This window comes from Megalopta genalis, chromosome 1 (assembly GCF_051020955.1).
Source record: "Megalopta genalis isolate 19385.01 chromosome 1, iyMegGena1_principal, whole genome shotgun sequence".
NCBI lineage: Eukaryota > Metazoa > Arthropoda > Insecta > Hymenoptera > Halictidae > Megalopta > Megalopta genalis.
Window position 1 is genome coordinate 40,573,179 of NC_135013.1, and position 25,633 is coordinate 40,598,811.

Here is a 25,633-nt window from a genome sequence, read left to right on the forward strand (position 1 = left end):
ATAATTGTTCTTTAGAACAAGCTATATAGATACAGTTTCACAGTTTCAATTATAATAATGAAGAAAATGGTATCTTGAATTTTGCTGTATTTGAATCTTTTGTATCAGAGAAATTTTACAACTAAAGAATATTCTAGGGTTGCAGAGACGTTTAGAAGACTCTTCTGCATCTATTATATTATGTAAAAAAGTTTATTAACAATTTCAAATAAATACAACAAATAATTCTTGCCGTTTTCTCCACAAGCTATTGCATGAGATACGATATGAATCATGAAAATAGTGCCATTACACGTAGCGGCAAAATGCTCAAACTAGTAGCCAAAGTAATCCACAAACCTGTAGGAGATAATCTAATTTTCTGTAAAGATTAGTTTTTATAATTTCCACAAATTTAGAATCAGTACAGGCAAAGCATCTTTATAGGCTTTCCTGTTTCAGTTTTGGAGGGCTCTAAAGCCCCCTTACCATTTCGTGTCACGCTCCACGTTACGGACAATTCACGAAAAATAGGCACGTTAGCAAGAAGCGAATATCCTGTATATTTTATTTACTACATGTACTACAGACGATATAAGGTGTAATATTATTTTTATGGACAATTGAACAATTATTTCTACTAATTATATAATTACTAATTATCTACTAAATACATATATAGCAATAATTTTATACATTTTGACTTGCAGATGGGTATTTACAACGTTAATCTTGTAAGCTTTACAGTGCAAAAAGAGCATTACATGAAATATTTGTACGAATTCTAAGCAGTGTGATATTAAGTTGTTTCAAAAGTAATTTAGTTCTAAAATCGAAACCGTTGTTCTTCGAGTCTCGCGACTCTCTTTTTTCCAATGATAATGATTCCAAACAGGGCATACTTTAGATCATATTTATTCATTATACATAACAAGTAACTTATTTTATTTGTGGAAAAAGCATGAGAAAAACCAATTCTTAACATACGAAATATTAAAGCCAACGTCAAAGAAGATATGTATGTCGTTCAAAAGAAAATATCAGTGAAGTTATGCTATTCGGCAGTAGTAAGAATAGACATGGCTCGGTTCGACTACAGTCTGAGGACGAGCCTATGCGTTTGACGGAGAATGTGAACACTTAGCCGACCGATCGGGTAGATCTACCCATTTCCAAGCTAGTCGGTAGCCGATCGATCGGGTAGATCTACCATTTTGTCCTCAGGAACGCTTCTTTCTCTGTAGAACTTCTTATTTCTATATGTAGAGTGCAACATAATTATAATAACATGCACTAATTTTTGAACTCTTTTATTGCCCATTATTACGGTTCTTTATGTTCGGGATTTCCGAAGGTGCCTCTACCAGCCATAAAATTATTTTATTAGAACACTTAGCCGATCGATCGGGTAGATCTACCACTTTGACCTGAGGAACGCTTCTTTCTCTATAGAGCTTCTTATTTCTGTAGAGTATAACATATAATAAAATGCACACCAACACCACACCCATTAGAAATCGAAATGCTACCTACACCCCACTCTCACGACTTTTTCGAATATATAAGACTCCGCTCAACTTGCAAATATTAGTGTAGAAGCTAACCTCCTTGCTCTGATTCTCAACAAGTGGTGTGAAACGAAGTATAGAAAAAATATCCCTAACAATGTCCAGAAACATGAATGACAATTCAAGTGATGAATTGTTTATGGACACACTATCAGACTGTTCTGAAGACATCTTATCTACTGATAAGTGATTGTGAAGTTGACGACAATAATAGCACCATCGTTCCCATATATCAGACTAATCGACGAATCCTTTCGAGTGAATCGGAAGATGATTCCGCCGATGACTCGGAATCAAATGTTATTGTCAATGGCGTCGATGATTGGACAGAAGATGATATTAGAGTTGAATTGAAGCATATGGTCGAACTGCGTGCATCAACACAATGCTTGTGAACATCACGATATATTACTGCTTTTTTGTTCCATATTTGAGTTGCGTTATTTATCCGTCATCTTTACTGTCCTTAATTTTCTGACTCTGTTAACTATACTTTTTGAATAACCATTAAAAAGTAATTATTATAAACTTTTAAATTCGAATTTTGTATAAGCAATATGTGAAATCGTTGAACGAAATTGTTACCGTAAGATATAATTGATCACGTAAATAATTTACGGACGTTTTTGATTTCAAATAGCGAATTTCAGTCCGTGCTACCTCAGAAAAATGCGCGGTAGACAGCGCAGTTTGGCTTTCCTGAGCGCGGTGGAAACTGTACAGGTCTCTGTGGCGCGTGCGGTCGGCTAAGTGTGTGAAGGAACAGTTTTCTGTACTTTGTCCATCAACCCTGGAATTTTAACCCTTAGCGGACGACGACTTTTTCGACCGAGTCAGGTAGCAGGACGAGGCGATTTTTGCAAATATGTCGAATGTTCTATGTGCTATAATAAAATGATCTTACATATAAATTATCTTACAAAAACGTTATATTTCGTTAGTTTATCTATATTCACACTTTTATGAATATAATTTTACAAAAATTGTGATTTGTAGTTTCGTTTGGTGTGATAGTTTATAAAACATTGACCAAGATGCATTCTTGGTTTATCTGGACATGTATCATAGAAATAGGTCGTCTCATGTCTTCCCTCTGGTTTGTTTCGACTGGAACAAACTTTGCAATCTTTCTTTGTGCCAGTAACAATTACATGCAGTTTCCCGTTTAGACGAATTTCGTCAGAGTTGGCCATCGAACTTGAAGATCTATCTCGTAGTTGACGAAAATCTCCTCGCAATTTGTTGATCAAAATTTTGCGAAAGTTCAAATGTGTAACTGGCTATTCGTTTCTCTGCCTTTTTACATGTTTGTAGAGAATGTACGAATTGATTAAACAAATTTCCAGTCCACGGAAAAATAATTTGCGCCACCACTTCAGGGACTTACTCATAAAACAGTACGTTGAATAATGTTAGAGATAATAAAATCTAACATAAACACCGACTGTCGCCTCTCACTCGCCATTCGTCCTGCCGCGCGAAACGCCGTGACGACCGAGAGTCGCCTCTCGTCCGCAAAGGGTTAAGAGATCGAACATCGAGGAAGGAGGACAGTGTCCTGGAACCGAAGCCGCGTTTTCCTGTAAGAACAAGAATCAGCTCGTCACTCTTGTTCGAATCGTGTTTACGGCGTAACAACGGCAATATTCATAAAACAATGAAACAATTACCAAAGTAAAAATCAATTTGCCTCAATGGTTATATTCAGCAAAATTCCACGAAAACATGAAATAATATCCTATAGAAAATAGGTAACAGTTTCGCTTTGGATGTTGACGCGATAAGACGTGTTTAGTAATGATACGTTCCGTCTACGTGTGCCATAAACTAAAAAGTGACAGTGATAGTGAGGGCTGTGTTAGCAACAATAGAGCAGTGACGGTGATACCAACACTGTCACGTCGACTTCTGACACGTATACACTGTACGTTACACTATGTCACAAAATGAAAATCGGTACAGTAACGAAAATTTTGAAAACAGGAATCTTTCCCAAGTGGATAAAAACCAAACTACCCAAATAGATAAAATCTGAAGTACCCAGAAAAATTTCATATGTTGACCTTGACATAACCTTGACATAACCTTGATATGACCTTGACATAACCTTGATATGACCTTGACATAACCTTGATATGTCAATGTCATGTGAAGGTCATGTCAAGGTTACGTCAAGGTCATGTCAAGGACATATGAAATTTTTAAGATATGTCTAGGTTATTGATAATATTCTTCATATATCTCTAACAAACGATTAATTATTTTTCCTTTAACACGATTATTATTTGTCAAATTAGATATAACCTTGATATGTCAAGGTTATGTCAAGTTTATGTCAAGGTTATTGATAATATTCTTCATATATCTCTAACAAACATATCCCTTACGTCCTTTAACACGATTATTATTTATTAAATTAGCTTTGCGAATCATTCGTTGAACTGTGTTCTGACACGGAATTATTTAAATTAAAATATCATTTACGTACTTTGTTAACCTTCACTGTACATCTTGCTTAAAAATTTCATATGTTGACCTTGATATAACCTTGATATGACCTTGATTTGACCTTGATATGTCAAGGTTATGTCAAGGTTATTGATAATATTCTTCATATTTCTCTAACAAACATATCCCTTACGTCCTTTAACACGATTATTATTTGTCAAATTAGATATGACCTTGATATGTCAAGGTTATGTCAAGTTTATGTCAAGGTTATTGATAATATTCTTCATATATCTCTAACAAACATATCCCTTACGTCCTTTAACACGATTATTATTTATTAAATTAGCTTTGCGAATCATTCGTTGAACTGTGTTCGGACACGGAATTGTTTAAATTAAAATATCATTTACGTACTGTGTTAATCTTCTCTGTACACTTTGTTTAAAAATTTCATATGTTACACACAAGGTGTCATGCACACTAGAAAATTAAAACGGCCGTCACGGTTAAATTACTTACTATTTCGGGTCCGAAAGTTAGTAAATATTCTTCAGACGTTCTAATGTTAAGGTGAACAGCGTTTTTCTTAAAAATATCACTGTTACGTAGTAAAAAAAAGTCCGGAAAATTCTCGCTTCGTGATTTGTTCAATACTTCGAACGCGGCTCGAGTCCGTCCCCCGACCATCTGTCAAAGCCTCGTGCTGCGGGCTCTCGAACTTCGCGCCGTCACCTCTCATTGGTCAGTGTTTTCCGTTAATAACTCGTAAACAAAGCCGCAGATTGCATTTTCGCAAAGGAAAAAGTTACTTCAAATGACCTCAGCTACTCCTCATTTTCGGCTGTTAAAATAATTGTGGAACACCCTGTATAGCTAGCGACCCACCGACCAATCCAGGCGCTATCACGGCGACTTCAAATGCGCCCCAGCCGTCAGAGGTAAATAATAAGAATACAAAAACCGTCATGAATAAGTTTCAATAGGAATTAAAAATAATTGTTAAAATTTAGATGAAATGTTTGAAAAAAACTAAGAGAACGCATAGGGGACGACGTGGGGGCCGTAAATCCAGAGAATTCAGATGGATACGTAGAATCATGCGACGACTGGTCAATGATGTTTTAAGATACTCTTCTATCATGGACATACTCTCGCCGGTCAAAACACAAAATCCAGTATCAACCCAGCTAATGATTGCCCCCAAACCATAGAATCATTGCACGTAGATAAGTCTCAACACGACCCCGTCGATTGGGTCCCTGAGAGAGCCATTTAACATAAATTTAATAGCATATTAGATTACGAAACATCTTGTTAATTTCATATCATACTAAAATATTTTTCTTTAATAAATAAATACCACGAATCTCAAAATGGAATAAAAATCATTTATTTATTTATTCCTTCAAATTTTCCGAATTGATACCGGTGTAAGCAGGTAAATTCGAAACTGCGCATAGTCTCTTTATTCATTAATTCATATAGACAGAACGTGTGTGGTGTAGTAACAAGCTACTGCAACGCTATTATCCTTTCAACGCTAACTTTGAAATCGATTTCAAAGACAAGCCGCGATAATTCGTTTCGAAACACTATAATGCAAAAAATCGCGACGTAAGATCTGTAACAATAACGATAAAAAATGATATTCGTTTAAATTCAATCTGAAGACAATGTGAAAATAGATTAAAATGAATAAGAAAGGACTACGACGTGCCACGTAGTGATCTTTGTTGTGAAGTGCTGATTCTTTCCTTCTTATATTTCAAGGAAAATACCTGAAAAAATCAAGGAAAATACCTTCATCGCTGATAACCCATGCGGGGTTCTAGCAGCGTAATAAATAAAAAAAAATAGTAGCTTCCATATTGAAACTAGATGTTCATTAAATAAAGCTTATTATCAGCAGTTATGTAGATGTGGGGAAATTTGTTAACGTTATTTATAAACTAAAAATATTTAATTTAAAATTTTAAAAAATGAGTGCACGAAGCTCAATTTCGCTCATTGGGTCAACCGTCAGCTGATCTCGCCTCTCATTGGTCACTGTTTTTCGTTAATAACTCGCAAACAAAGCCGCGGATTGCATTTCCGTTAAGGAAAATGTTACTTCAAATGACCTCAGAAACCTCCCATTTTCGGATTGCGAGATATTTTTTGGACACCCTGTATTCTGAATTTGTATTGTTACGGCGACAGATGTATTGAAAGATGTATAATAAGAAGCTTAACAAAGTGTAGGAATGTGTATCTACAAAATTTCATTTTATTCCCTTAACAGTCATCCAATTGTGTCTCGAGTCGATTGTAATGCACGCCTCGTCGGAGTATAATCACAATGCATTTTGACTTTAACACATTTTTATTTCACTTCTTCGTACACCTATTACAAAAGAAGCAAAACCATTCGTTCGAAAACGTTCATACGCATACAAACATATATGTCCAACATACGCAATAGTTGCAGACCGACGAAACAGAAGGAAAATATATTCCACGGCAATATCTGTAATTAATGATCGTAGGTACGTTTACTTAGGATTAATCGTGCGTATGATCTCGCATCGAAATAAACGCGTGGCTCTAAACGGGGCGCGTGTTTCCAGCAGAGTAAGAAAAATGTTCATAGAAAAATATAACCGGTATACGCAATAAATCGCACAATTAAACGCGTGAGCATATATATATATAACATTACGTGTATTTATCTTTCCTCGGTGTAATTGTCGAAACTTCTTTTCTCGTAGCGGAGAATAATCGAAAGGGATTTCGGGTACAATGATAATTAGTAATCGCTCGCTTACAAATGATATGCTCAGTGAATTGTGTTCCGTTTCCCGTACGCTTCACGATTACGTGTCGATATAGTCGGTAGAAACGATATAGCAAACATTTCTTTCGTACGCGAATGTTAAGAAATGTCGCATTTCTCTACTCTTTGTCCCTAGACTGTTCAATACAACGATCCACGTCAATTTGATTTTTTCTGTTGCTCGCCTCTCGCTTCACTTGGTTTCTTCCACTGACTGTACCCTAACCACGATAATAATCTTTGACGTGTTTACAGTCAGGGGGAGAAAATTATATACTCTTGCGAGTTCAGGAAGAATATATTTTTAAAAATTCTTATCGTTCACGACTAAACCATTCCTAGCCCAAACGGTAAGAATCATTTTGGTGCTGAGCCTAACTAATTAAGAAGTTAGGGTGGAATCAGTTCTATACCTGTTCTATCGACTATATAAATACCTACAGATTAGACACATATAATATATAAATGTCTTTCGATATCATTTTGTCAAAATCTCCATGAGGGATGAAGATGCAAATTTTTTTCGATTCGCAGTTTTAACGCTTCGAATGTGGACTAGAACATAAATCTGTTTAGCGTTCGATATTAATGTTTCTCAAGATTAGAGGTAAATGAACAGCAGAATGATCTTGGCTTTTATTTAAGGAATGAATCCGAAGACGTTAGTACCATGAATCGTAGATTGAAACTATTTCAATTGGTTTCCAAACTCGATATTAACATACCCATTTGCATGTGATAATGATTATTAAAATGATCCATTAAAATACAACAACACAACGAATTTAACGTGAGGTGTTACTATTTCGAAGGTAGCCTGTACATAACTTTCGCAGAGGATTATTAAACGTAAACTTAGCGCGATCTCAGTAATTTGTTGTTTGTGTGAAACAGCATCGAATCATTGACACATTCTTAGAAATTCGACATTATATTTTTGTGTCTGGACAACTTGATACTGTTCGATTGACAACATATGAAAAAGAGAAAACAATTTTAATTTCCTTTGATATTTCTGCTAACTTTTTGCATTTAGTTGCATTCTTAATCGTCCACTTTTTAGCAAATTAATTCGAGTCCTTGCAATATTTACAGTAATTTATAGTAATAATTAAAAAGTATTCATTGCTGCATTCGTAACCAAAAACAGTGGTTCCGCTCGATGTTACGATTGTTTAAGTTGTACACTGATTAAAAATATTAATATTGTCGAATGTTGTTCATTTTCCAATAAAGACTTTAAGTTGTGTAGAAACACATACACACATTAAAAAATACTGAAACTGATACATACTTCAACTGAATATTTACAATAGCACAGGCCATCATTAAAAAATTTCCTTTGGGGTTATATGTAAAATTGCAAAGTTTTCAATCAGACGGTATCAATTACGAATATCGGATGCTGTCGAGCAAAATAACAAATTACTTGGTCGTTGAAAAAAATAACGAAGTATAAATATAGACGACGTTTCGAAACCAACTACCGCATCTGAGATTCCATTCTAAGTAAAATTGTTCATTTTGACTGTCTTCTATACAGCAATACTGTGCCATGTGGATATGTCGTTTTTGTTTGCATGAAAACTGACACCCTTACTGAGATACTTTTGAACGTACGTCGGTCAGAGCATCAATAATCACTGTGATTATTATTTTATCGGTATCATTGTTTGTATAATACTTACCATCATATCTATTTAATGTTAAGTTACACGTATATTTTTTGTTGCGATAAGAGATCAGTAACACATTAATAGTAATTATTACTTGTTTTGATGCTTATCGATATCCGCTAAGAATATTACTTATTGTTTCCTTGTTAGAACGATACATTCAGAACATCGTTAAATTCAATTTCGGCGAGAGTTATTTGACGTGCAGTTCACTGGATATTTAATCTCAAACGCCTAAACAAAGTTCCCCATTCCCGTTTGATGAGTTTCCTCTCACGTTTGCTTTTGATTCGAGTGTTTGCCTGGCTTAAAAACTTGCATACTTTTCTTTTTGAAAATATATAGTAAGAGATCGATGGTTCATTCGATCGTTAAATTCGTAATATAATATGTATACATGTATGTACAATGTTATCCTTAAAAGTGCAAATACCCCTCGCCATGGAAGTACTGATCTATGTGGCAATCAAACAGCATCGTTCATTTTTTCGTGACACGCAAATTTTCTTTTTTTCTTTTGCATTGTAAGAGCAAGTTCAACAGCAATTGCTTTAGAGTCCATTTTCGTGTACAGACTGTCTCCTTAGAAGCTACTATCTACGTTCAGCTGAAGATAGAAAAAACACAGATTCATTATATTTACGCCTATGTTAGCTTAGATCTGGTTAATCAGATTCAAAAAGATACTATCGCAAGGACCAATCTATCCACTTGATAATAAGATATATTTGCCTGAGACTTATAACTGTCGCAGGAAAACTAAATTCACTGTGGGTCATATTATAAATGGAAAGCTTGCTGCACATACATATTTCTTAGATATTCTACCTTTTTGCTTACTTAAGTACTTGCAGTTAACTGATATAGTAACATCGTATCTTTTTAGTTAGAAATAAGAGAGTTTTTAATGCAAGTGATAAATTAAGGAACATTGTATTAACTGCTTTAAAATTATGTACAAATTTGGAAGAAAATGAAAATTTATCTTTGCTATCTAAAAAGAAGTGAGCAATGCAACTACTTCCCTCTTCCTTGGTAATTGGTTTACATAAACATTAAACCAATAACTATATTATACTAATTCTAAAACAATTTTATTCTATGTAATAATAATTCTAGACGAAATTTAGAAAAAGTATTAGTCCTCGAAGCACACAAAGTGCAGGAATTTCAACTTTCTTAGTACAGACACAGTAGTAGTATTTTTGTTATAAGGAACTTGAAGCAATAAAATCTCAAAAATATCTTATTATCAATATGACTATCAAATTAATTCACTTTCGTCACAGCGCTATTGTCTACCGTGAAGAAGCTTATCATTTCTATCTAATAGACTGATTGAGACTACATTTTTCGTTGCATATTCACTGTTTTATCTCACTCATGTTTGGTTAGCGTTAAAGTTACCTTAAAATCAATGCTTACATATTTACTTGAAATTTACAAGAAAATTTTGTTCATAGTAAGTCGAGGAAGAATTAACTAGAAAATCCACATAGTTTCATTTCACGTTAAAGTAAATGACTATATATAAAATAATTAATAAAATTGATAAAAAGCACTGAAGAAACTTAAATTATGTATACATGTATGTTTTGGATACTTCAAAGGATGGTGTGATATAAAAGTAAAAGTGCGTTGAATTTTTGGAAAGATGAGACAATGATTGTATTAAAAAAAAATTACAGAAAAAAAACAAAATTGAAAATAATAGAAGTACATCCAAATCATGTATCAAGTACTCGTTCGTTATAACCGAAGAAATCAAATAATTTCGTTCGTATTTTACAATCTGAGTTTTCCTGCGAGATATGAACAGTTATAATTTGATATTAAATCTTTTGTATTTTGAAATGAAATGTTAGATTACAAAATAAAGTTATGATCTTCTGATTTTGATTGTCGTAACATATTTGTTGGTTGCTACTTGTTGCATGATTTCGAAACTTCCTATGTATACTGGATCGTTTAGCATATGAGAACGCAACAAGGTTTCACAATGATCTCAATGAACTTAAAAATGTATGAGCTTATTACATCATGCGCAAGTTAATGTAAAGATAATACATTGTGTATATACAATTACGAATAATAGAAGACACTCGCGTACGTACAAGAAATTATGAATACGATCAAACTATGTACAACGTTAATAAAGTTCCTCTTAGCCTTAAGATTAGACGAATCATTTATACGTATCAACTATACGAACAGAAATATGTTTTTTTTTTTGTATTATCACCCACATTCGCTCACGATCACGCAGCATTAATTCACGTTGAAAGTAATTCAAAGTTCATCATCGTACTTATACCGTCTCGCTTAATTACTCGGCGCAACAATATGGTTCGTTAAAAATTTTGTAACTAAGGTTGTATCTTTTTTGATTTTCTTTTTCCATTGTTTACCACTGATATTAACGGAGTGCATCTATATTAATCACAATTTCATCGGCTGTTACATCCCGGTGACTTTGATATTGAAAGCTAAAGTTACGTATGTATATTTGGTGCATGTCCTGAAAATTGACAACTGTTTATCATATTTATATGTAATAGCAAATCTCTAACTACACCTTGTGACTAATCGTGGCTATTCTGCCTTTATCCACGGCGTTTAAGTATTGGTAAGTATTTCAATAAACTGCGTATGTTTATAGACCGACGCTAATTATCAACTGCAGAGGCCTTTCCACCGTGAATAATAAATCTGTACGACACGCCTGCTGCCGTCGCACACGGAACGCATTAACATGCAAATGACAGAATTATTTAAATCCCCTCAAGCCCGATTATCAGGATATCATAGCTCTGCCGTCGAGTGTTGTATATAAGACATTTATTTCTAAAAAACGAGAAACCGGAGAAATATCAATTAATAGGCAGATATTCATTCACCCTATAATATGAGGCACACAGACAGCCATTATCATTACAGCGGTGTCATTTATCTTAGATTTAAAACTTGATGCACTCTATTAAATTCTGATAAATTTAACGGAGACGTGAATTGTTCTTTCCTTTTTTTAAATGAAAATAGGTAAATTCCTTCGATTCCTTCGATCTAACGGAATGTATTACGAGAGAAAACAATATTCTCACTTTCATCGTTGAAAACTATAAATGTAGCGTTACTGGTTGTAAAATATATAAAACATTTTCCGAATGGCGATAAGATAGAAGGTGATGCTCAAAACTTCAATTCAATTCTACCGTTACGACTGTGGTTTTCTTTTTCATACTTAATTTACCTATACCTCTAGGTAACCGCTCGACTTAAAGCTGAAAGCTTGGATACCTATTAACAAGTTTCCAACAAAAAGTGTTCTCTATATAATCATATACAATAGTATATGTAACAGTTACGCTCAAGTCGTACCATGTGCTCCGAAAAGCGTGACGACCAGGCGCTTATCTGAAGCCACAATGGCTCTACATTAATTAACGGAATTGGTGTTTCTTCCTTGCGCGGTCAACAGTTCACTGTTGACGTTCGAAAAGTTCTTCTACCTACATTAAAGCTATATAATGGACGTTTATATATATATGTATATATATAATGTATATATCTAAATAAGTTAAAAAAAAGAAGGACATCCACTACTTTTTACAATTCGCTGATTAAAAACAAATAAATAAATAGTTCTCATATAGACATACATATAGAATAGTTCAAGTGAGGGTTTCTTACCCTTTGTGCTATGTTAAGCATCATTACAGCTGCATCTTTTTAAGTAAATGTTGCGTAGATTCATAGCAAACATGATTTTTTCACACTATCTTATGGCAAAAAGAAAATATCTACAAAAATGCGCTTGAGACATTATTTGATCTATCTAATTCATTTAGAGTCTTCGTAGCCTCACAACTTTCGACGTTTCGATTCAATCGATATTCGCACAACATGATTATATTAAATGAAATGAATACATCAAGTCTCAATTTAATCTATATACGTGCTTAGCTTTTGCTCTTGTTCCTTGATTATGGACTGAATATTAAAATTCCCATAAAGTAAAATACAACCTCACAGAGGCTGTTGAAACGGGGTAGACCGAGCTAACCCTTTCACTGCCTTCGGTGTGTTGTATGATTTTCGTTTGGTTTTGTAATTAAGCGTTTACCTAAATACCATAAATATAAACATTCTAATTCATTGGTTCAGCCTTTCGATTTCGAGACGCAGGCAGTGAAAGGGTTAGATATATTCTAGTTCTGTGACTGGGTCTTTTTACCTCCGCGCGGTTTGATACTCTCTGAAATCTGCCACATGGCCTCCTCACAGAGGAAATCACTGAAATTGTTGAAGAACGTTATTATACGTTCATGTTTCTTGAACGAGTATCTTCTGTAACAAACAATAAAGAGATTCATGAATTACGATTATGTTCAGACGAAATTAACTGAAATATAAAATAGAGAAAGATGACTCTACCCTTTCTTGAACCTCTTCATATTTTCAACGATGTTAAACTGTTGCCATCTTTTCGAAAAGTTTATAGTGCCATCAGGTAATAAATCATTGTTTCCAATATGCACGAATGTAAGATCTTGTAACACGAGACCACTGAAAATAGACACAGTATTTATTTTGTCACAGACTTCTAGATCGCAACATGTTTCGATTAAATTGAAAATGGATCTCACATGTATGGAATACATGGCGGTTGCGTTTCAGCTAGAGCTTGTCTGTAGGCTCTAAAACTGCTAGAACTATCGATAAGAGCACAATATTCCTTTAAGCCTTCTGTAATATGCTTTTGCCACTCGAGCCTTCTAATAGGCGCGCTATCCAGTGCAGAAAGCAAGGCTAGATAACTATTAAAGTTATTGATCTTTCTAAGGTGCTTCATTATTTTAATAAATTTAACCACATATTTTTCTCTATCCTTCGCCTCGTTCTCTAACCTATGCTCCAATATCCTTGATCTAGCCCAGTACGACATCTTATTGAAGTGTTCCGTGAACCTAGTTAGATTCGGACTTCGCTCCTCGTTCTGTTCCTGGGCCCAGATCAACACTTCCGGTATCTCGATTTTCATGAACAAATCTGCGTCTAACAGGGTCATTTGTTCAGCTATCTGTTCGCTCTTAAAATCGAGAAGAGAAGCTTGCTTCGTTGTCACGCTCAGAGACGAGAGGATTGGTTGCGCAGATTGCAACTGTTTCGCTTGATGCTTCTCTAAAATTTTGACTCGCAGAGCCTTCGCCATTGTGAGATCGCCAGTGCATACTAATTGTAGTACGTATTCCATTAAGGTTTGCAGAAGAGTATCATCGAGATCTGATATCCTAGAGAAAAATAATATTTTTGAGTAGTCTCTGATTACTGGAAATACGATTAATATCAAAATAACTTACGTTAAGTCACTAACGACTCTAACTAATAAAGAAAACGCCTCGCGAGCTGCCCTTTGTTCAATGACGTCAGCAGAGCAAGAGAACAATTGATGACGTCTGTGTAATTTCCGAATTAATTCAAGTGGCTGCATAAAGGTCCTATATGTTGTTAAGAATGCTTCTTGATATAGGAAGTCTGCAAAATGATAGATTTATAAATGTCATGTTAAATTTTGAATTTTTGTATGGTTAGATGTTTTTTACTACTTACAGTAAATTCTCTCTAATTGACCCTCAACTTGTACACAAAAATGGACAATTTGGGAAGAGAAGATACGATTATTCGAGCCTTGCGGCTCGTTTTTATAGCTACCAATTGTCAACAACTATAAAAACGAGCCCCAAGCTGAGGGTCAATTAGGGAGAATTTACTGCATATTAAAATTGTATTTTAAAGCGAATGTCGAAGAGGGTATCAACTGACCTGACTCTTTCTCATCTAAGAAGCATGAAAAAAATGCAATGATTATATTCTTTAAAGAATACTGATATATTTGGAATATAATAATGGAAGTAATGCTTACCATGTTTATTAGCTTTGGTTGCATGAATCAGTAGTGCATCCGGATGTCCTCCCCGTATATCAGGTCCTTCTTCGTCAGGTTTCTTGAATACTAAATACTTGGTGACATCAAGTTCCTCAAGGATACTTGGAGAATACTTTACATCTTGATCGACGTCTCTTAGTTCAAGAGTGCTCTCGTCAACTGATACGGTCGACAGTGCATTGCTAGCAGGTCTTGAAGGTGGCAATATTGTTTCTAAGGTAACATTATTCTGAAAATCAAAATGTTTGCTATTACAAAACAGTTATGCATTATAAATGTCTGTCATACTTTGAAAATTAATATGATTTTTACCAATTTTACCGGCGTCGAAGGTGTGATGTCTTTCTTCTCATGGGTGCATACCGATTCTTCTATTTTCACTGGTGTCGAAGTTACTACAGGGTCGATCGTATGTATACTTTGCATACTAACAGTGGGTTTCGGTGATATAGGTGGAGGTGTTGCGTTTGATTTAATGGAACGGGATCTCTTTGGTGGCAATGCAGGTGGGAGACTAGAATTATTTGTTACTTCGGATACCGGCGGTGTCATAGTTATGGAGGTACTGGAAAGAACGAAAAAAAAAATGAATGTAGTGTCATAACGCATGAACCTGTACAAGTAAAATCACATACTTTGAGCTGTCATGTAATGTAGTCATAGTGTGTGCCATAAAAGAGCACGACTGGGTGGTAGTGAGGGCCATCTCGTGTTTTTGCCATTCTGCTTGCATTGAATTATAAGCTGCTACTGAATGGCGAGTCCCAAGACCAGAGATGAAGTCATTGTTACTGTGGGAACAGTTCCCGAACATCTCCATGTACGCCATAACTGAAATAGATACAACCAAGTGTGAGTAATTCTACGATGCATTGGATGGCGAATGGTGTAATAACATAAAAATAAATGAAAATGTGATTCCATGATATGTATAATACATATGGTAGATACAAGCATGATTTATGTTATGAAAAGTATTAAAAGCGCAGGTGAATAAAATACAGAAAAAACACTGATGCACAAGCGTGTATCTTGACTTATTGTTAGAAAAATACGAGCACGCAAAGTTTGCAATGAACTTACTGGAATGAGAATGCAATCTTTTGAACAACATTTTTGCATAGACGATAAATTCGGTTCTTCGGAATCAAACGAGCACTTGAGACAACGAAATAGATATTATACGGGCACGAATGCTTTCATTTGTAAAACTGTTGTATTAGAGCAAAACCGTTCTATTTCGCTGATTCTTCACACATAATCGTGAAGATGGAAACTGAACTCTCTGGAGCTGTTCCAGTTGAAGAAGCATAAGTGTTAACTGACTATTAGCCAGAAAAGGTCAAGTCAATTAGTGAAACAATGTCGACGCCCACGCGAGTAGCTGAAGATTAGTTTCTATTGTTAATGAATTTTAGAACTCGCAGCAGAACTATTTATGAAAAGTCCAAAGAGGTGCAATAATGTGCATTAAACACGAATAATTAAATAAATTCGGAGAATGTTGCTTCTTGTACGCCATTGTAAGTAAGAAAATAGTGGGAAACTCAATTTTCTAAAATTCGACGTTGTCAAAAGAAAGGAAACGTAATACCATTGTCCGTTTTTAATGTCACATTAATTAATATATAAGCCATGAGAAAGCTAAAGATATGAATAAAATATCCAAGCTCGGTATTAAACCAAATGATATGTATCAAATCATTTTCATAAAATGAGAGAATAAATGGAAGATCATAAACATGCCGCAAAGAAGCTAGGAGCTTAAAATCGTGTATTAATGCGTGAAACGAAGGATTCCAACTTAGCGTGAAAGTGTTTGCTGTGGGATAGCTGATTTGTGTGGGCAGGACCCCACTTACCAGAATATGCCACTGATTGGAACACTGGGGGATACAAAATATTTCATCAGTTTTATCCTACTACCAGGAAGAGATTTCGGAACATCTACTCTAAAATATAATCTAGACAATTTCTAGAATAATTTTGTCTGCTAACTCAATCTTCGACCAAATCTATTCTCACTGTATTGTAATGATTGTACCTAAGATCTATGTGTATAAGACAGTAATAAAGCAGACACAGCGTAGATTCAACTGCTGGTCGTAAATTGCTTTATTATGGTCTTTGGTTGTTAATTACAGTTCGACTTACTGTGTCTCTTTTTGAGCGGAAGCGGCGGTGGTTTACTGGCATCCGGACTGTCGCCATTACTGGTATGTAAACTACAGGTTGATAAATGCTCGTTCTCAGGTACATTGTCGTACTGCGACGGCTGACGCTCTTTTCTACGTTTCGAACGCTTCTCCGGCAATGCCGGAGGCACGCCGTTCGTGTCTGACACAGAAATCGATTCTATTTCCTACATAATATAAAAATAATATAAGTATGGAAGAAGATACAACATTTCTACAATGTCATAACTGGACTATCGATTTTTATACAATACTTCAAAGTTGAAATGCATCTATATGAATAATTGTCTTCATCTTACTTTTCCCAAGGTACTAACAAGCTATGAATGCACAAAAATCTATCATCTGGTTATGACAGTAATACACAACAAAAACCGTACTCTAGCATAATTACCATAAATTACACAAGACAACAAATAAAAGATAAACTGTAAATGAGAACTGAGAATGTCTACAAATTACTTAATTAACTTTCTGTTAACTACTCGACTTACAAATTCTGATGACTTATTTGATAATCTACCATAGAATAGTTTATAAACTGTGCGACACTATTTCTGAATCAACTTCATATTAAAAAGAGAACACAGGAACGAGCATGCAACACCCACATTTACCAATTTCTCCAGCAATGCAGGGTCCCCGTTTCCAGATATATTTGTTGTGCTAATGGTACTTTCCGAACTACTCATTGTCTTCTGGGTGAATATGGACCCATTACTGTCAGAAGACACCTTGGTCTGGGAAAACGATTGCTGCTGCGAGTTAAACGTCTGGGAGTTGTAACTAATGCTACTCTGCTGGGACGATCTTTTGGATGTGATGCTTGAGGTGGTGTAACTTTGGGACGAACTTCGTTGTGAGTGCATGGATACCACACCGGATTCTTGCGTTTGAGTGGATAATCGTTCCAGTTTTCCTTCAATACCTGAAATACGATTACCGTGTAATGCACCATAACGTGTTGAGAGTTTCTTATTTAAGAACGGGTAAATTTTCGCCGGTAACGTTTGGAAAATTGTCTTTCTTACGGAGCAGAGCTTTCACAGTTTCCGAATTCCAACCGGCCGACATGATCAACTTTCTACTTTCATCGAACTGATTCTTCAGAAGGGTCGAAAGAAAGAATGCTAAAGGATTACACTAACTTCGATGAAGATCTATAAGATACTGTTTATTCGCGTAGTTGGAAGATCTGACGCCTACGCTACCTGCTCCACTAGCTATTTGAGGAATTCTTGCGTAATTTTAGCTCATACATTTTTCTTTGCGCTTATAAATATGCGACGTCACTTGGCCCCATTACCTAGCTATGGCACTGGTCGAAAATGAATTTTGTATTGCATACCAGTGAACGCGTCAAGCATTTCTTGGGGAGTTTGACCCAACAGCATAATGCTTGTTATACTGGTTTCAGAACCGTCCCAGCCGCTACAGTTTGAGGTACCATTTACTTGCATGCCTGTAATACAGATAAAATATATGTTATTTATTGTTAACATTATATATTATATAATAAAATTAAACATTATTTTAAATATATATCCAAACATTGAAATTGTTACATTAATACATATAATTAAATAATGACATTTTTTAATCGTAACACATGTAGACAGTTCTTACTTTTCCATATGAGATTGTCATAATGAAATATTTCTATTTTAAAGAACAGGTTTACGTGGTGTGTGCTCTGAGACTTTCTCAATAAAACTGACGATTGAGTCAAACACGGTTTAGAATTATTTTGCTGAGTAAGCGGTGTGTGTAGTTCGGGACACGTATGGAAACGTACTTGTGGAATTCTGTCGTGACCTTCTTAGGAAGTATAAGTCCTCGTTATCTGAATGTTCTGAGGCATTATGAGTTAAGCAACGTTAATAGAATATAGATAACATTGTAAACTTCATAAAATATTACATGAAACAAAATTAAAATAAATTAAAAATTTATTTCCTTAACGCAATCCAGTTTCTCTTCTTTTGTAACAGTGATTGTATTGCGTTTCAAACCACTTTTGTTACAGCTATTTTGATTTGTAAAATATGTATATTACTACTTCTTCATTAGAATTAAATTATTTTTATCCTACCCTGAAAGTTACTGAATAAAAAGTTTTGAATAAATTACTGAAATCGAGTACATTCGTTTTTAATCCAGATTTCAATAACACACTGCTCTACAAAAAAGAATTCGCTAAATAACAGAAAAAAGGCAATCGTTGAATGCTTGCAGGTCTATGTAAAAAAATCTTACGACATTCTGTCTGTGCTCATTTTAAACAGTCTCTGCTTTCATACTCTTGAACTTACAAAGGAACATATTCAAGTTACACAAGCCGACCTTAATGAAACTTATGTGAGATATAGTTCTTCGGAAAATATTAGCCACGTGTTTTTTTCTTATCGGCAATCATCCACAATAAAATGATAAAAACAACCCTCTATGTTGGGTGTTAAAATCATATTTTTTGAGATATCTCGAAAACCAGATACCGAAAAAAGTTGAATTTTGTTTTAAATTGTTTGTTTTTGAATGGGAAATTCAGATTTGCGATAGAACATAATAAAAAGTTATTTGTTTAAACAATATATTTAAAGACTATATCTCACATAAAGTCTTGTAAAAATCAGTTTGTGTAACTTGAACAGTTTTTTGAATTTTGAGATCGTAGACCTTCTCCTGTGGGACTTTACCATGTTAGCAATGTACAAAGTGTGCCAGTAAGATACAAAGAACTATTGATATCGTCCTATCGACAGAGTGTCCATTGGAAGTTACCTTGGATAGTAGCCATTAGGCTATCCATACTGACGTTCAGAGACTCGTCGTTTGGTCCCATGATCGCTCTAATCTCGTCCTCGTCGCGAGAATGATTCAGAGCCGAATCCAGACTTCCACCCGACGCGCTTAAAAGTGACGACGAATCCACTGGAGATTGACTTCGCAGGGAGACCCTATCAAGACTAGACGCTAAAAGACTTCGGATTTCGGACTCCTCCAACAACTGCTGAGCTCGCGTTTTCCGTTTCGGGGGCAACGGCGGCGGTGTCCCGGAAGAGCTATTTTCCTCCGACAGACACACATTTGTTCTGAAATATCAATAGCAATCTCAATTGTAAGAATTACATTACACGCCAGACGGACCATTTCTTGAACTCTGGAAAAAGCAACCTGACCATAATTATAGATATCGTATAAAGTTTTTTAACCGAAGAGATCAAGAGAATAGAAGAAATTTCTGAAGCGAAATGCAAAAAAAGTACAATCAATTAATATCCAATTTATTAAAAATTGTGGATCTATTAATCTTTTATTATACAGGTGTTCAAAGACAATTCTCAGCTAACTTTAATTTAAGAAGTTTATAGTAATAACTTAAGCGAAAATGGTCATTTGAAATCGTTAACGTCATTATTCAAAAATTGATCCATCTGAGCTTAAAACGATACTAATGCTACGTACACACTTCATGCTTGTTGTCAGTGTGGGGCATTAAGTTTCGTCAATGAACTCATAATCCCAATCTTAATACTTGACAAATATTGTTTTGAGTGGAAGGAATGAAAAAGTTTCGTAAATCTATTTGCTTTGATTTGTTTTGCTGCGATGAAGATAAAAATCGTTGGAATTAATTGTTCTGATCTGAACAAACGATATCAGCCACATATAATTTTCTTTATTCGACCAGAAGCAACAATTGTTTAACTCTCAGCAGTTTTGAAGAGTCAGTTTGATTGCGTTAAATATCCATGACATAAATCATACAACATAAATCATGGAACATCACTTGTTCTCCACTTGAATCAGTCACTCAAAATTAATTTAGCTGGTGACAGTCCGAGTAAATGCGCCCCACGACAAGTCAATCTTAGACTTACAGCCCAAACATGATTAAATTGAATATCCGCGGCGGTTACTTTTGATACATACAGTGTTATTTTTTAATACATTTTTCTGAAGTAGACAATAACGAACGATCAGTAAACGTATGTATTAAATAATTTTGTATGGATAGCGAATTCAGTGAAGCTTAATTTGTATTTTCTGGATGACAATTTATTTTACACGATATAATACGATTCTATGTATTTTACTATCTCCATGAAATAAACAAATCTATGCTCTATACTTTTCCATGTAAAAATATTATTTAAAATTAATGTGAACAAATTTTAACGTTTTAAGCGTTAAGGATTAATATTGGTGAACTAATTATTTGTGAAATGAACTTACTATTATCAAATTCATAAAGTAGCAAAGAAATGATTTAACTATTTATATATATATGTAACAAATTAGTGCATATTTTCTTGTTATCTGAAAAATTTTAGTCGTATTAGTAAGCTTTCGCTTGACTCATAATTTGCCCCACACTGAACGCTACTATGAGAAGCTTAGGAAACTACCTCTCAGGGAGTGGTGGTTTTGGGGGTGGACTAGAATCCCTTAAAATCGACTCGGAACTATGCGAACTACGGACCAGACTAGTAGTCGCAGCGGTCTGCTCTAAAATCTGCCGTTCCCTCGGGGTTAGCGGAATATCGGGTAAGGAATTTCTTTGTGGCGTCAATTCCGACCCATAACCCGACGTTCTGAAACCATTTCAATGATTGTCAAGTTTCCATTGGTACATGACGACACAAAAAAATATCAAAATGGCTTTATGCTACTGGTAATATTCATCGTATCACACTAATTCCTCTCATTATGGATGTCGGACGATTTCTATCCAATTTATATTACTTTATGCATAAAGCTATACATTTTTATTATAAATAGTTAGTATAATTTATATTTTACGTAGGTATCTTTTTTGTAGAAATTTCTTAGTAAATTACAATTTTAATTATTTGATTATAGCACTAATAAATGCCATGTGCTAATATTGAGTGAATAGTATGTATTACCTTATAAAAATAACATGTCTGCATTTGTTCAAATTTTGTGTGGCTTTAAAACAAAGTAAACAGATTTTTTATTTTAGTGATCAACGTGAAAACAATTTTTTTTTCTTTATTAAAAGCATTGTTTATTATTAATATATTATATTTACGGACATTTGGTCACTCAATTCTTAGAAGTTAAATAGTTCTGATACTACATAATTCATTTTAAATTGATGTAGTGACACGATTCTCAAATCATAGCATTTTTAATCAATTAATATTCAATATTTCAATATTAACATTAAATATGCCACGAGAATTAAATATTCAGTTAAATATTCATATCGTACAATAAACATTTCCAGTAGTCTATTTTACTCTAACAAGGGAAGAACTCCGCGTGCCTGATCTCAAATTTAATTAGCTTTTACATGATGATAACGTGCCGCTTCATAATTCAATATTATTCATAGTTACTTCATATTTCTTCAAAAATAAACAAATGCAGTTACAGACTTCTGAATTCATTAAAAGAGCTTATACAATTGATAATACATAAACAGATATGTAATTTTATTGTTTATATCAAATCGGTTGGTCAAACTGAACTTTAATAATCTGAATGAAAGTCATTGTCATAGTAACTAACGTATAACTTATACAATGATATATAACAAGCAACAGAAGTAATAAGATTTATGAGAAAAATTGTAATGTAAAACACAGAACAAAAAAAAATTCAACAATTACTTTTGCAGTAAGCTAACATTTACAAAAATGCCAATTACATGCAGTTAACATTTCATATTTATCATTAATAGACTCTGAATCTTCATGCAAAGTAAACATTTTCTAAGCAAATTGTGTATTAAACTTGAGATAAATAGAAATGTGTTTTTTTTTGTCAATAATTCACTTTTAAAATTGTCTGATGTTTTTACGATTTGCTACTAATCCTGGTCATTAATAACATAAATACACGAAGTCCACATTCTAATCACTAGGAAGCTGTATGCTATCATCGTGTAAACGTTTGTCAAGATCAAAGTCGAACAGGTGGAGTCCTCCTCGAGTCAGTGACACGACGATGGATCTATCGATACCTGTTGTTAGCAGCGACAGCTGCGGGTTTTTGTCTGTTGGCGATCTTCTCGTTTGCCAAGGCAACCAAATTTTTCACAGCTTCCTCAACTACTCTTATGACGTGTGTCACGTGCTCGGTGTCTAACGCAGGTGACTGGTCGCCCTGCAGTAACACCTCATCACAGAGCTGTAACAATTGCGCTAGTGTCTGATAGACTAGATCCGTCGCTGAACCCAGAGCGGAGCTGTAATAATAATCAGAACAACAATAATATCAGATAAGTCTGTTAGCACATATTTCCTATAAAAGAGATACAAAATGGCGACCATGTCTATTGTTGTGGGGATCGGTTAAATTTCTCAAGAATTAACACTACTGGCTATATAACTAGATGCGGATTTTATGAAATATATATTTATATATAATATGTATTATAACAATCAGTGGATCAAATACAAAACAGTAACTGCATTTAAAGAATTTATAAATACTGTAACATTATTTTCAACTGAGCGAAATAATTTAAAGGAGAAAGAAATGTCTATGTTGCTCCTGTACGTTCCAGTAAATGCATAAACCGCAGTAATATTTATTATATCGTTGTATAATATTTTCCATGGAAATCCACAATTTAGTCATACGAAATTTAACGTTGTAAAAAATCAACAAAGATGAAATTTTACGTTCTAAGTAAGTATTCTATTATCTAAACATTCGTGTCGATAATCAACGTTCCATTATAGTGTATTGAAGTTGAAATAGAACCTATTATATTACAGAGATTGTCTCCTCAATTATATTTTGGCTCGGGTTCGTTATTTGACTATTTTATTACATGGTACCACCATATATCAATTGTAAGAAATACAAATAAAATAGAAATGTATTTATTTTGTTCATTATTACAATGAATTGGGGAAGAGGCAATAATGTGTTCTTAGATTTTTCTAATGTATTTACGCTTTGGTGCCTCGCCTAGTTATTTATATCCTAAATACATAAAACCCGCAGTCTAATAATTACATAGAAAAAGTAACGCGTTGAGAAGGAATTCTTTAATAAATATTCCCAAGAGAAGCCAGTTATATTTCCGTAAGAAAATACAACGCTTTCTTTAACCCCTTAACGCACAGTTTTTTTTTAAAAAGGACGGCCAAAAAAATCAATTTTTTTTTAAATGTAAAAAACACAATTTAGAACGTTGTCTTGGCAAGAAAATTACAAAAATACAAAAATAATCAAAATTTTTATTGCAATTTTGGATTTTGATAACATTGCAGAAAATAGTCGAATATTGTACTATTACACGCACATCGACTTTATCTTTCTTTTCGAATTCCCATTTTTCAGAATAAACATTATTATCAGAAAAAATATTTATTTATACTTTTAAAACATAAATAATAACAATACTAGTATTTATAATATTTATTATTATATTTATATATATATTATTATTTATATTTTAATTTACATTATATTTTAGTAAAATATATATTGAAAAATGAGCGAATCAGAATCTGAATATGAATACGCTGTCGAAAAGCGGCTCACAATGAAGAGAGAAGTCGTAAGTGATAAGTAGAAAAAGGATATATTTTAAACTTGAATAAGTAAGTGTTATAGCTTACAATCCCATGTAAATGATAAATATCAATAAAACGATTGTTTTTTTTTGCTTTCACATTGTTATTTTCAATTCTCGATTGCATTCGAGTGTGAAAAATTATAGCAACATAAAGTACAACGCCGCTCAAATTATCTCGAGTGTGCACAGTTTGGCCAGTTTAGCGCGCTCGAGTTAACTCGAGCGTGCACGTTAAGGGGTTAATTAATCGCAATGAGATACTTGTACGTTTCATTTCTACAACTAATTATAAGAAATCAGCAATAAATCGGGTGTCTTAAATGACAATTTCGAGCAGTGTGCTTTAGATTAGGTCAGACAGAAAGACGTCGGGGACAGTGCCAGCGATCCTCACCTATTCTCGTAGAGAAGATAGGACTTCAGCACGGACTGTATCGTGGTAATGGTGTCGAGGACGATGGTGCCGTTTCCCGGCAGCATCTCGAGCTTCTTCTTCCACACGACATCCCTGAAGTGAAGCAGCGCCAGCTGCACCTGTCGCACGTGGATGTGCAAGTCTCGGATGGGGTTCTTCTCGGTGGTGGCCGCCGCGGTGTCGGTGCAGGCGGGGGCGTTTTTGTCCCTAGGTGTCCGTGGCGACGAGGGTGAGGCAGCCCTCGTGGCGGCCCCGCTACCACCGCCACCGCTCACGCTGCCAGGTGAACGCATCTGGGAGAGCTTCTCCAGGAAGTCCTCCTTGAAGGAGCGCGCACGACGCGCTAGTTTACCGCCGCGCGCCTTCCCGCTGGACCGCTCCTCTACTTCTGCAACAAACAACCGTGTTTGCTTCGTTAGAGAACGCAAATATTTGCCGGCTCGAGTGCATGCTGTATATCTTACAATGGAACCGTGAAATCGGTTAACCGTACGAACATCGATTCGTGAACATGCATGTGGAACACTGGAGCAACGACGACGTGTGTTCTAGGTCCTTTTTTCCGAATTTTGATCATTGTTTAGTCGACTGTAGATCTATAAACATAGTACGGAGTTTCCATGTCAATTGCAAGACGTGGGAAATACGTAGAAAATTGTTTCTCGCCTTAATCGTCTTAGTAAATTAATAATAGATTATGAATCTTTATAGGTAAATGAAAAAGTTTCTGTATTAATTGCAAAACATGGGGAATAAGTAGAACGTTGTTTTTTGCTTTAATAATTTTAGGGAAATGGATCTTTTGGCAAAATAAAAAATTTCTTTGTCAATTGCAAGAAATGGGAAATAAGTAGACGTTGTTTCTTGTCTTAATCATTTTAAGTCAGTTGATAATAGACCGCGAATTTTATGCATTTACAGCACAAGTGGCTAGATGAAATACAAAATTGTGAAGGCACTAGAAGTATTTCAAAATATTATCATATTATTGATGATGCGTGAAAACTATTTGTAAAAGGAATAGATTTT

General features: G+C 34.6%; 1 protein-coding gene across 6 annotated transcripts in view; it reads right to left on the minus strand.

The window, feature by feature from the left end:
- Nucleotides 1-6,341: 6,341 nt before the first annotated feature.
- C3G (C3G guanyl-nucleotide exchange factor) overlaps nt 6,342-25,633 on the minus strand; it is a 129,857-nt gene continuing 110,565 nt past the window's right edge. For 2 of the 6 annotated variants that reach the window (XM_076527829.1, XM_076527838.1), the window contains 16 exons: nt 24,584-24,992; nt 22,621-22,845; nt 21,038-21,223; nt 19,410-19,720; nt 17,977-18,090; nt 17,240-17,556; nt 16,588-16,795; nt 16,296-16,319; nt 15,069-15,264; nt 14,746-14,998; nt 14,410-14,662; nt 14,310-14,324; nt 13,847-14,021; nt 13,133-13,777; nt 12,921-13,052; nt 6,342-12,833 (listed from right to left, as the gene is read on the minus strand). In XM_076527829.1, coding sequence (XP_076383944.1) covers nt 12,695-12,833; nt 12,921-13,052; nt 13,133-13,777; nt 13,847-14,021; nt 14,310-14,324; nt 14,410-14,662; nt 14,746-14,998; nt 15,069-15,264; nt 16,296-16,319; nt 16,588-16,795; nt 17,240-17,556; nt 17,977-18,090; nt 19,410-19,720; nt 21,038-21,223; nt 22,621-22,845; nt 24,584-24,992 — 3,602 coding nt within the window. In that variant the 3' untranslated portion in view covers nt 6,342-12,694. The remainder of the gene's footprint in view (nt 12,834-12,920; nt 13,053-13,132; nt 13,778-13,846; nt 14,022-14,309; nt 14,325-14,409; nt 14,663-14,745; nt 14,999-15,068; nt 15,265-16,295; nt 16,320-16,587; nt 16,796-17,239; nt 17,557-17,976; nt 18,091-19,409; nt 19,721-21,037; nt 21,224-22,620; nt 22,846-24,583; nt 24,993-25,633) is intronic. The other 4 variants (XM_076527834.1, XM_076527837.1, XM_076527835.1 and 1 more) reach the window with 4 other exon arrangements.